This window comes from Tinamus guttatus, unplaced genomic scaffold (assembly GCF_059628265.1).
Source record: "Tinamus guttatus ecotype Peru unplaced genomic scaffold, ASM5962826v1 Tinamus_guttatus_pri_ptg000153l, whole genome shotgun sequence".
NCBI lineage: Eukaryota > Metazoa > Chordata > Aves > Tinamiformes > Tinamidae > Tinamus > Tinamus guttatus.
In genome coordinates, this window is record NW_028288687.1 from 1,079,125 (window position 1) to 1,092,058 (window position 12,934).

The 12,934-nt window shown below is 48.4% G+C and overlaps 1 protein-coding gene across 1 annotated transcript in view; it reads right to left on the bottom strand.

Annotated features, from left to right (window-relative positions):
* The window catches only part of PATJ (PATJ crumbs cell polarity complex component), a 129,782-nt gene continuing 116,848 nt past the window's right edge, over positions 1–12,934 (bottom strand). Inside the window, exons 35-43 of the mRNA XM_088522420.1 lie at positions 12,400–12,547; positions 11,320–11,406; positions 9,400–9,517; positions 8,080–8,120; positions 7,682–7,804; positions 6,445–6,549; positions 3,303–3,406; positions 1,686–1,809; positions 1–147 (exon numbers count right to left, since the gene is read on the bottom strand). Of these exons, the coding sequence (XP_088378546.1) occupies positions 1–147; positions 1,686–1,809; positions 3,303–3,406; positions 6,445–6,549; positions 7,682–7,804; positions 8,080–8,120; positions 9,400–9,517; positions 11,320–11,406; positions 12,400–12,547 (997 nt within the window). The remainder of the gene's footprint in view (positions 148–1,685; positions 1,810–3,302; positions 3,407–6,444; positions 6,550–7,681; positions 7,805–8,079; positions 8,121–9,399; positions 9,518–11,319; positions 11,407–12,399; positions 12,548–12,934) is intronic.

A 12,934-nucleotide genomic window follows, 5' to 3' on the forward strand; every position in this document is an offset into this window, starting at 1 on the left:
TCACGAGAGCACGGTGAGCGTGACCGTTCCCTTCTGGCGCTGGAGCACGGCCACGGCCTGCTCGTGCGAGACGCCGTCCAGGGCCTCCCCGTTCACCGCCAGGATCTGGTCGCCGCGCTTCAGTCGGCCGTCGTCCGCGGCGGCTCCCTGCGGGGGACAGCGACGCATTAGGGCGGCGCGGCCGAGCACAGGGACAGGGAGCAGCCCGGGACGCCCCGCGGAACCCGCGCCGGGAACGTCGCGACTCTCCGCGCGGTGACGGAGCGGCTCCTCCGAGCGGCTCCCGAGCTCCTGCCCTGCTCTGCCCGCGGAATTGGGGATTTCTCCATGGACTCACAGCCAGGGAGCGCCGCGCACTTGTACACATCTATTTAAGGACACAACTATATTCCCATGCCAATAACTGAAAATTGAGGAAAGACAAAATATTTGCATTCTTTATTCCTAGCGCTGTAGAAGGGGGAGAGAGAAAACTTCCCAGCCACCTTCACATGAAATTTCCTTACTTGTGTCACCTTCCCCATCAGAGATGCCGGCATAAGGGACAGCAAATAAGAACAGGCCATTTTGGTGTGACTGACTTCAAAGCTGCTTTAGGCATGTGCCCCCCATTTTCCCACCCCATTTCCAAAATTCCTTTCACATAGTTCTGGCTAAAGTATCTTGTTGACAGAAGCTGAAAATATTCCCAGCAGCTGCTTGGGTAGGAAAAGGGGCCTCTCTCCCTCGCTGCCTGTGGCCACTTGGGGGTATTTTGCCTCCTCCAGACGAGCGGGACCATGCGGCCCCTTCCTCCTTGCTCGCCGCAGCGGGAGAGCAGCAGCGTTTCCGTGCGGGTTCCCCGTGGTCCCCGTGCGGCGCCTGCTCCCCGGCGGCTCCGAGGGCTGGAGCGGACGCTCTGCCCCTTCCTCCGCGTGAGGAGCCGGGAGCCTCCGAAGGGCGGAGGGCGACTCTGCCGCCCGGACCCCGCTGGGAGAGCGGCGGCGCCGGCACGAGGCGCCCGGGCTCCAGGGGCAGCAGCTCCGCGAGGCGATGGGGGAGCCAATCTCGTGCCGGCCGCGGGGCAGCTCCTACGGGCACCGCGCGGACGGAGCGCCCGGACGCCCTCCAGGAGGCTCCGGGAAGGGAGACCAGAGGGTTGTGAGGAGCAGCACGTGTTGAGGCATGGAGCTGCACGAGGGAGAAGCTGGAAGCAAGCGAGGAACCACAGGCAGTGCCGCCGCGAGAGCCACCGCCACGGCGCCGGCTTCTTCCCTGCTCCTGTCAGCGCCTGCTCACGAGGTGACTACCTGGGCACGGGGTCTGCAGCTGAAGTCCAGCCACAAAGACACGTCATCTCTGCAACCTCGTGTGTACGGGGGAAAGAAATGATCCCTCTGTAAAGCACTTCAGCAGTACTTCCACATACAAAACGGCCTTATAAATATTTTAATGGAGAGAGAGAGATGCTTCCCAAGTACACAGAGCAATATTGCCGAGATAAAGTATCTTGCTGCCATCGGTAATGTGAAATATAAACACTTCCTCTGAGAAGCCAGCTGCGAGTTCAGGGTCCAGTTACTGACCTCCCCATACACACACCCAGACAGCTGCTTTGGGCTACAGATATATTATCCATGCTACATCTTATGCTTAGTTTTAAAGATAGTATAGAAAAAGGGAGAAAACAACAAAAGAAGAGATACCTTGGCAAATATAGTCTTGACATAAATGGGCAGGTCTCCATGGGGACTTCCATACCCCCCTACAATACTAAATCCCAGTCCATCAGAGCCTTTCTCCAAAGTAATAATCTTAGGTTGAGGTGCTCTGAAAACACAATAAATATCACTTAGAAGAGCAAGGTCTGTCTCTTGGGACTCTCTGCAGAAGGAACGCTTAGAGACACATTTATCTATGACAAAGGTTTTCACACAGTCACAAGCCACGACTCTGTCCCTGTGCTGAGACAAGCTGCTCGTGACCCCCTGAGCTCACAAGCGGCTCCGCGCGCTTCCATTGCTCACTTTGAAAATACTTACTGCAAAGCGCACGACAAGAGCACTTTGTGCTGCAGCAGCGATATCCAGTATGGATAAGCAGGACCTGCAACACCTCCCTGGCAGCACAGTTTTATTCTGTGACTTTGGAGGGATGAGCCTGACAGAGAGAATGCAACCGGAACCGCTCGTGTTTGCGGCCCCAGCGATCCCGCGGGCCCTCGTGGCTGTTCCCAAGGCAGCCCAATGCCCTGAGCGGCGCCCGCGGCTCCGGGAGCTCCGCGCTCGGAGCCTTCCCCAGGCCCGGGGCTCCCGCCTGCACTGAGCACGGGATTAGGTGAACCGGGCCCACTTGCACCTCTACACCCAGCTCGGGTTTTAGAGAGTTGCTTCTACATATTTAGAAAGAATTATGAGCTGTTTGGCACCTTTCTCCTGAACAAGCCACAGTCTATGAGTAGTATCTTGCCATTTCTTTAAGGAAAGAATGAATGCGTATGCCTATCTAGTTCAGTTGCATAATTTCATAATTCAGATTTCATGACTATTTTTAAAGAAAAGAGAATACAAATCCTTTTGTGAGGCAAGTAATTCTCCTTTGAGAGCAGCCATAAAACCAGTATCTCACTTGGTAAGACCAGAGAATGCAGCATATATAGCTTAACTTTTATATTCAAAACCCCTGAGACAGGGCAGCAACTTGCATCTCAGCTTCTTAAAATAAATATAATGAATAAAAAAAACGAAATTAAGAACATAATAATACAAACGAACCAAAATGAAGATCAACTGAATTTAAACCTAAGTGGAATGCTGTAAAAGCTGTGCTAAAAAACACAATGGAGGATGCTGTATGCCCGTGGGAGGAGGAGATCTCTAATTTCTACCACCATATTAAAAAAATGCAATATGTACAAATTTATTAAGCACACATTTTAGAATTGTAGAGCTAAGCACATTCGAAAGATAAAGGAGGTTCTTGGACATGTCTGGAAAGAGTGATCTGATAGCAGTTCTTTGAGCATCTCGTGTTCCACTTTGTGCTGAGCTCCCGTGATCCTAACTCACTCGGAAAAAGAAGCCGAAGAGAAAAGCAGAGCCCCCCGCCAGGTACCACACGAGAAGAGCAGAGTGGCCAGGCTGGGGAAAAGCTCAAGAGCAGGCGCTTGGAAACCCACTTTGTGCTTATTTACTCAGGCAGTTTCCATTACTGGAATCAGCTCAGGGAAGGCAGCAGATGCATCTTAAAGGTGACAGAAAGTGAGACGAGAGAGGGGCAACGGGAAGGGACCCCCGTGCGGCGCGGCCGGCGCCGGCACTCACCGCGGCTCCTCGGCGGGACGCTCCGCGGCGCCGGGCAGGCCGCAGCCTGCGGACAGGCTCTCCAGCTGCGCAGCGACGGCGCCGATGTTCGTGTCGGCCACGACCTGGGCGAGAGGGAAACGCAGCGGTCACGGCCAGGGCGCCTGCGCCGACGGGGCACGAAACAGCCCGTCCACAGCAAAACCAGGCACCGAGGTGTTTCCATCACATTGCAGATACGAGTCCTGCTCTCCTAAATCTGCCACTAACGCCAGCTTTGCTCCTTCTGCTGCATTAACACGACTGCCGCACATTGGGAAGCGGGAAATGTTTTTTTTTCGGGATGATAAGCAGAAAAAAAGTCTTCGACTTTCCAAACCCAGCCCGTGTTTTTCTGGCGCCATCCTGACACCAGCAAACACCTGGGAGCGTTCGGGCCGTCCTCCCAGGTAATGAGGGGTTGGACCTGCACAGGCCTTAGGGAACAGCCCTGCCAGTTTTACAGGTTGGTCACTGGGCCGAGCCAAGAACGCGGGTGCAGGAAGGGGCTGCCTGGACGCCGAGCTCTGCGTTTTGGCCTCCCAAGGAAACTCGCAGCCGCGCTGCAGCCTGGGCAGAGCCCGGGGGTCGATGCCCGCTCCAGGTTTTACCGTTCTTAAACTTTCATTACGTGCCGATTTTCTATTCTTTTCTCTAGAAAAATGTGAAGACGTCACCATGAAGCCTTTTGGATTCTGCCAAGCATTCATAGCTGGAAGGACAAATTTCCTCACACCAACATGCAGCAGTGATTCCCTGCTCCGTCTCCCCGTGACGATGCTCACTGAACAGCGCAGGGCTCTGCACCGACACAGTGACAAGCACCCAATGATGGGAGCTGTATTTCCAGAGTTACTCTTAACTATTTATGGCCTTATTTTATCACAGTTAATGAGCGCTTTTTCCATTCCCTGCTGTGAGCACAGCTTAAGGGAAACACCTTTTCAAAATAAAATAAAAAATCCACCATATAAATAACCTCTTTTAAAGGTATGTTCACAGTTCTTCCACAATAATATTTTCCCCTTTTAATCAATTGCAGGCAAGGAGGTTTGTGGCATTTTTCAAGGAAAAGAAGAAATAAAAACATCATTTCTCCTGCAAATCGCACAGGCCAGGACTCAAGTTCCTCGGTCTTACTGAAGGCCCCAGCAGACAAGACAACTGTCCCTGGCTCAGACAGAAAAGGCACCATCAAGTTTTCTTTCCCGTTTCAGTAGAGGTAAAGACTGCCAGTATTTCTCATATTTTGTTGCTGAATAAACTGAGGGCAGAATAAATCTATATTCAAAAATCTTCAGCTGGCAGTAAGAATGTATCAGAGTTCAACAACCTTGTAAAAAAGCTTCCCCTTATCTCATTACTACACCTGCAGAAAAGAAATTAAATTAAACCAAAGCATCAAAACAGCCGGAAGGGATGATTGTTCCCCCGAGACCCTAATCTCCCATTTGCAAACAGCATTTGCAAACTCCTCTGCCATCCTTCCCCGGCCGCACTGATAATAAGCCTTTCCACACCACGGAACACAATTATCTGACCTTTCAGAGCAGTTTGCCATGAAGTGGTCTAACCTGATAATAAATAGAATTACTTAATGACACATCAGTCATGATTATCACGCTGATAGGATTATTCCACTTACATTGTTTTAATAAAAAAGCAATCGGGTGATTGGGAAGTGGTCGTGGTTAGTGCGGAAGGGAACCACGTCGCCACGCGCACGGCAGGGCTGCTGCACTCACGTACAACCTCCCAGCTCCACAAAACCCGTTTTTAACACGTATAAAACAGGCTGTTTCCTACCAGAATAAATGCGTGTCAGCTGCAAAAAGTATTGAGCTGATTCTGAAGCTACGCAGCAAAAAAGTGGAAGAAAACCCCTCGACTGACAACGCGGAGACATTTCCAGAACAAGCTCTTTGTTTACGTGAGCGAACAACTGACAGGGAGCTTCATCAGGAATATTTTTAAATACATGATGAGGTGCAATATTCTGTATTACGGCTTTCAAGATCAGCAGTTTTGGGTTCTGCAGCAAGCTTTCATTTTCTATTCAGGGAATACTGTTGACATGAAAAGTGAAATTACTCAACGCTAGTAACAATATGATAACTGTAATGTAAGGGGAAACCCTCAGCTGCTGCGTATCCTTCGACTCCAACGCAAGCTCCCGAACACGCCGTCTGCTCGGGAGCTGCTCAGCACTTACCAGGCCAGCAGTTCATGGACAGACAAGACAAAGAAGCAGTGAGTCTAAAACCCAAGTTTCTTACCAGCCCACCCCTCTTTGGCATTTTTAATAGCTGAACTCATTTTGCACAGCAAAGTAAGAAGCTTACGACAATGTCTCAAGACGTACTCAAATCCAATATGCTGTGACGATGAAGAAAATTAGAGTAGATTCTAGTGGCATGTCTTAAGCTTGTTTTCTAATTGTTACAATAATTCTGCAAATGAAGGGTAGTAGTTTGAATTCTCTCTGGCAAGTACTTTTCCCGTTTCTTTGTGTAGGCATAAAAATAAAGATGACTATATTGCAAGTGGCAATTAGAGACAAAGTGGCAGATCATGTCTTGCTTTTGGCTAGCAATATAAACATGGCAGTGATAACACTTTCTTCCCCTCAAGTAGTATTATTCATTACCTGTAGAATAATCAATTCCAGACGACATTGCCTTAATTATGGTGCTATCATTTACACCAAATGCAGCGCGCGTTTCTTGCTTTTCCCCTTTCAAGAGCAAGGGAATTACCACTGTGGACACTTTGGTCACAGGCTAGTTGCACGCACATACACAAAAACACACAAGTAATTTCATGTTCCTTGCTAACTTCAAATTAAAAAAATATGTATCTTGGAAGCGTGTCGATTTATCATGTGCAGCAACAAGTTACTTTGTTCCCTTTGTTATGCTTTTATATAATCGTGCTCACAGCCTGTATAGGTGGCAATAAAGAATTTTTGAATGAAAATTACTTCTCGCTTTCATTCGGTGTAATTCCCATCAGCAAGCACCCTGCAATTCCATGGGGCCTCATGCCAGTGATGCTTAGGATTTTTTTTTCCCTGAGTGCCATTTATCTACCCTCATGCAGCTGCATGTCCCATTTATCACCATACCTGCAGGATAATGCTCCCATAAGCATTCTTTAGTAGATTAACAGCATCTGCATGAGACAGCCCATCCAAAGGTTGCCCATTAATACTGACAATCCGATCTCCAACCTGCAAGTACAACAGTAATGGAAAATTACCAGCATTAGGCAAAATTAAAATCAAGAATGCTTAAAATTCCTCATGAACTTGGCCCTGCGCAGTCACGCTTCTCTTCCAGGATCTGCTTTATGAGAAGTCGGCGTTGCTGGTGATCGTCCTCCCTTCTGCAGAACAAGGATGATAGGGGTTTTTTAAATGGAACGGCGCACTCCGGGAAACAAAGGTGGTTTCCATTTTACTATTTCCATTTGCAAGCAAAGGGAGGGAGATTTCGCCTTTTGTTACTCTGTCTACTGAGGATTTATTTGAATGCACGTGTGCATACAAGTTTATATCCTTACAGATTATGTATGCACATGCTGAACGCAGTATGGGAAAGCAGACACTTCTGATATTAAGCTGATTAGCATTCTGTTTTTTTATTCTTTTACACAAAACTGATCCTGACCCTTAGGCACTTAGTGCTCTTGCACAATTCTATTAAAGACATTGTACTATGAGAGTAGTGGCATTTGCTAATGAATCACATGGCAGGGATCAGAGACACAATTTTCCTACATATCTGCATAACAATTTATTTTTTGTAATGAAGGATCCCTGAAACTTTCTTCAAAACTATGGAAAAATTCTCCACAGTCATTCCTGAAAACACGAATACCTGCTGAGGAACCCTGTTACCCTGCAGGTAAAGCAATTCCCCTTGCCCTAGGGTCTGATATTATTATGGCTGCTTTATTTTGGCATTCTGTATTTCTTCACATGGGTCTGAGGATGGAACAAGCGGTATCTGCTGTGCCTGGGCTCTAGGTGATGCTCTCTGCAGCCCCCGGGCCTGCTCCTCCTGGGCGGACTCGCTGCAGAGCTCCTGCCTCGCTCCTCGCTGCTCAAATGCACTCCCAGATGGCCCCAAACACCATTCACATCCTGTATCTTAACGTTACTTTTCCATGTGGGCAACCACTGCGATTATTCCAGGATGAAGCATAATCCAAAAGGGAAAAGAAGGGCTTTTTATTTGTTTATTTGTTAAAGAGGGGGTAGCCTGTGAAGCAGTTATCAAAGAGGGAGCCACACAGAAGTGCACGAGGCTCCTTGGCTGCAGGGAACGCGGCAGACCCCACCGAGCGGCCCCTCCACTCACCTTGAGCCTCTGGGTGCGAGCGGCCACGCCACTGGCTTGAATCATGGCAATGAAGATGGGGATATCTCCTAAGGGGCTGCCCTTCCCTCCGGCTATACTGATACCGAGGGCATCATTTGGTCCCTAAAGCAAAAATAGAAGATTTGCAACGGTAGCAACTTGTCCAGGTCGATGTTCAGGCTGCTGCAATAACTGAACCCTTTGATTTCTGGAGCAGACCACAACAGACAGGGTTGCTGCACACACATCCTCACGCACCAGCCCCACTCTACAGGCAGACACTGGGCAACGCAGAGCAAACAAACAGTAACGTGGTTCTGCTCTGAGAAACACGGCAAAAATCACAACTTCAGGTAAAGGTGACAGCTCTTTGAATCGATAGGAAACAACTCACTGACCCTTGTTATCTCCACAGTCCTCGGGCTCGTATCTGCTCCTCCTAATAAAGAAGCAAACAATTAGCTTCTGTAATTAAGAGATAATATAATTAAGAGACAGCGCTGCCAGGGGACCACATCCCTTGCTGCCTAGTGGCAGGAGCGGAGCCTCCCCGGATGAGGACAGGGTTTGTGTTTCCCACGGAGGCGGATTCGGCCGCGGCCGCCGTGTCCGGTGTCGGTTCCCCAGCACCTCCCGAACAGCCGCGCTCTGCCGGCCCCAGGAAAAGTCCTGGGTGCATTTCACTCAGTTAAAAATGAGCTTATTATTCACAAATCACAGTGTCCCTACCACAAAGGCCACGACGCAGGGAAATGTGGAGGTTCCATTGATTTCCTGGTCTATATTGTGCTGTATTAGTAAATAATAGACAGCCAGGGAGTCTGGCTGGCATCTCTCTATCCACAGGACATGTAAACTACTCAAAATGTTAAAAAAAAAATAAAGAAAAAGATTGGGACACTTCAAAGGAATCATTTGAACTGGGGCTCAATAGCTTAGAAGTTGATGGTGTGCTAGGTCTTGGGCTCTGCTATAATCCCTAATTCTAACAGCTTTAATTAATACTGTTTTAAGGAGCTTTTAGAAGGCAGATAGAAGCAGCCTCTTTGCAGAGTCCCCAGCTCGTGTAACAGGTGCCAGCCCTGCCCTGACTCCAGCAGGCTTGCGAGGACACCAGGCTGAAGCTGGAACCACCAAACCCAGCTGGGCACTACTAGTGCCACCAGGCCCTGCAAAGCGGCTCCGAGGGGCTGCCCAAACAGCCGCAGGTCACCCACGCGTGTGACGGCCACGAGAGGCCTCTGCTGCCTCTCCCCACGGCGGGGAGCCGACCCGGGTGGGAGCACACGAGCAGGCAGCGAGCACAGCCCATCCTGCAAACTGCAAATGGGGCATCGCAACCTTCTTGTTACACAACACCCTTCTACACATTCGAGAATGAGAGAGAGAGAAACGAAGTGGTGGTAGTTTTATCCACTGAGAAATCCTATTCCGATGTCAGAGAGCACCTTGCCTGTTCTAAGTCTGCGACAAGGATGCCTGGGAAGAGCAGAGTGCAGGAATTTTACATTTCAAATTTAGAGAAGCTGCTTCCCTACTCTTTCCTAGCAAAAATAAAAATAATGTCATCAGCTGGAAAGTGTCCAGGGTCTTAAAATAGCAGCAGTATATTTTCTGGGATCGTGATGAGGAGAAGCAGACACGGGTACTAAATTTCCCTTCCCAACGTGCCCAGACGAAGAGCAGCCGCGGGTACCGCGCGGGCCGGGCTGCTGCACCTGAGCCCCTCTGCGACGCGTCCGCCGGAGACCTCTTGGTGCCGACAAAACTCTGCAGGGTGGAGAGCACCGGGGCCAGTGCGGGGCGGAAGTGGCCGTGGACGCTCTGCTGAGTCACCTGCAGGTGAAAATAAACCACAACGGCCGAGTCAGACCCAAACGGCAGCCTCAAAACAGTCCCTGCGACATCTGGCCCCAGATCCCCGCTTCAGGCATCAATTCATGGGGCAGTTAATGCCCTTTGCCATGAGCATGGAAGAAATCACCGTCCTGCACCACACGGCTTGTAAGGCTGTGGTTAAAGCTACGCGATGGACCCCAAAGCCACGGGAGGGCAGTGGTTCTGAGTGCTCTTGGCCAGCAGCCGTCGTGCAAATCTCCCCTGTTGATCCACGTTACCTGCCAAGGCTTTCACAGCACTCGGAGCTGTCTGGCTTCCACGAGAAGCATTTACCCGGTTTTCAAAACCAGCAAGTCACTTTGGAGCCTGAGCTGTATTTCCAGCAAGACGCAGGCTATCAAGTGACTCTGCATTAAGAATAGCCATTAAGGCTCATACAAAAAGAAAATCAGAAATTACCAGTTTCCTGCAAAAGTCTCCTATGCTACAAAGAAAAAGGAGATTAAGTTTTCAGTTTTTGAACTAATTTTCAGCACAGAGTCATGTTAAGATACTGCAGCATTTTGCTTCCCTCTCAGATAGGATTTTAGTTCTACACTGTAAAACTGGACGGACAATTTTTATCCATCGCTTCCCGTTTCCATTGCTCCCGCTTAGGTTCATTGTGGATCTGATGACCACAGAAGCAGTAACCGAGGCCATGGTCTGTCCTTAGTGCAATCACTACCCTTTTCCTCTGCTCTTTCTGCCTGCTGGACACAGGGCAGATGTTTCTCCAATGACAGAGTTGTTATTTTTCAGGCTGGGCTTAGCACAGCTGTTCCCACATGGATACAGGTTCCGTAGCCCTTACCAACACCTCATCCTCATGGACACTGGCCTGGACTGCTGCGATCCTTTACAAAATTAAGGAAATATTCCGTACAATGACGATTCTGGCACCCTTTTGTGGTTGTTCACACATGACATCAAAGGCCTCCCCTTTACTGACCTCACTCCCAGGATTGCTTTTTCTCCTTGAAAAACATTCCTGCTTTAATTCACACCCCTCAGCTTCCCATGGCTCCTCCTTGCTGTTTCCAGAAGGAAGCGCCGGGAGCGCTTGCAGAGGCCGGGCTGGCTCTCACCCCTCTCGGGGACATCTGCAGCCTCAGTGTCGTGGCAAAGCAGGAGGAAAACCCATTAAAACCCCCCCGTTTACTCCATCCTCTGTCCTGGTTTCTCTCCCTGGCCTGCTCAGGTTTCAATACCAATGATCAGTGTCTCAGCTGGCGGCGAGAGGGAGAGGTGAAAAGCCCCGTGCTGACTGGAAGACACGAATCGCTGCCCTCGCTTCAGGTAAAAGCCAAGGGAGGCAGGAAAGTGCCCTGTGTTTTCCTCGAGATCAGAGCAGTTCTCGTGTGGTTCTGCCCTGAGATAGGTGAAGATACACTTCACTTCAATCAACCCGTTTTGATGGGCTAAACAGCTGCGGAATACACATCCGCATCCAGCGTTTCGTGGGCCTGAAACATTTCTGCACATCACACTCGAGAAAGAGATATTTAATATCTGTGGTGTGTCTGGGGAAGAGCCTCCTTAAAAAAGGGATTCATTGAGCAACTCTTCTACTTACTCAGCATTTCTGCACGACACAACCATAAACACTTCACAGTTCAGCATGTGAAAAGAGAATTACTGCGACTGCACCACATCTGCAGACGCCCATGGAAGGAGCAGGCCCCGCTTGCTGCTCCGGTGTCCGTCCCTGGGCCTTGTCCTCCACAACTTCTTTAATGGTTCTGGATCCTGTCACTAACCTGGCTGTTCTGGGGTGTTTTCCGTGACGACAGCCACGATCCAGCTCGCAGCCTCCCCAGCTCGAGATGCACCAGGCCTTGGGCACACTGGGGAAAAAATCATCACACAGCATTTAAGGAGAAACCCAGCATTTCCTGCTCTCCTGCTTATTTTCAGGGGAACAATTCTGAAGAAACCATGAGGAAGTGAATGTCACAACTTCAGTGTTTTTATTTGGACAGTATGAAAATATTTGAGCTTGCATTAAGGTTCATCATACCATCCCTCCTGAAGGCAGTATGAATCCTTCTACTGGCATAGCCGTTCTTACATCGTTCTGCAGATTGTCAATTTTTCACTAAAAAAAACCCACAAACCAACAAAAAGCTTGCCAAAAACCATACACTTAAACACTTCAAAATGCTGTGGAAAAGGGCGAACCTGAATGTAACACATATGGATTCAATTTAGTAATATACCCGCATATCACCAACTCGCAATTTTCAAATACATAAACTTATGGCCAAGTATTGACCCTGAATGCAACAAGGAAGGAAAAACTAGCCCTGCTCTTCAAGAAAAAAACAGGAATCACATGCACTGGTGGTGAAGGCAGGCCCCTCACATACGGCAGCCCTCGCTTAACAACAGAAAAGGGCAAATTCTCTCAGGCCCAAGTGCTTCCAAGTAGGAAACCACTCCTGCAGGACAAGCAGCTCTGCAGAAATGGAGTTAACACACAATTTTATAGTTGTAGGTTAGCACAGCAAAGCCAAAAACACTTCATTTCAGCACAGTTCTGCTTTGTATGTCTCTCAGGTTTCATAATATTTTTCTAGCGCAGGAAATACACGATAGCTTTTGCAAATAAATGTCTAAATACTTCATGTGTCTTTGTTTTCCCACTTTATATCATCCCCATTTCTAAATATGCATGGAGAAGTGATTTTAAGTGAATCTTCCAGCCATTTCAGATCGGATTTCTGCCTGGGTAATCAGTTTGAGTTGTCCTACCTGTGTGTAAATAGCACTTCAGCATAATTACCTTGCACAGTGTCACTAACCACAAGTCAATATCTTAAAATGTATTATGTACTCACCTTAAGAATAGTGGCAACAGTCTCTTGTGAGGCATTTCTCATATCCTCCCCATTAACAGACAAAATCTGATCTCCTTGAATTAATCTTCCATCTAGGTCTGCAGCTCCTCCTTTAACAATGTCAGAGATAAACACTCCACTTCCATTTCTGACAATGCAAGAAGCATATGGCTAATTACACAATCCAATATTCTTTGAGAGAGCAATTTAGATTACTTTCATTTAAGAGACATTAAAAGAAACCTGTGATCAGGGGAAGAAAGAGTTATATGCCCCATTCAAGTATTTGAGTGCGAAAAAACCTCTGAATTTTAAAATCAAGGCATTTTTGCTGTTTCTAATGCTGCCTTTGAGCTGCTAGTTCTGACTGCACCATCCACAAAGACTCATGAAAAATAGCACTTACATGAACAAAAAGCCACAGATCAGCCTAAGATGGTGTTAAACTACCTCCTGATGTGCCTGACATGAATTATGCAGCCCCTGATTTTTTTTTTTTTTTTTAATTCTCCTTAATGGTTTAATCTCAGTATTT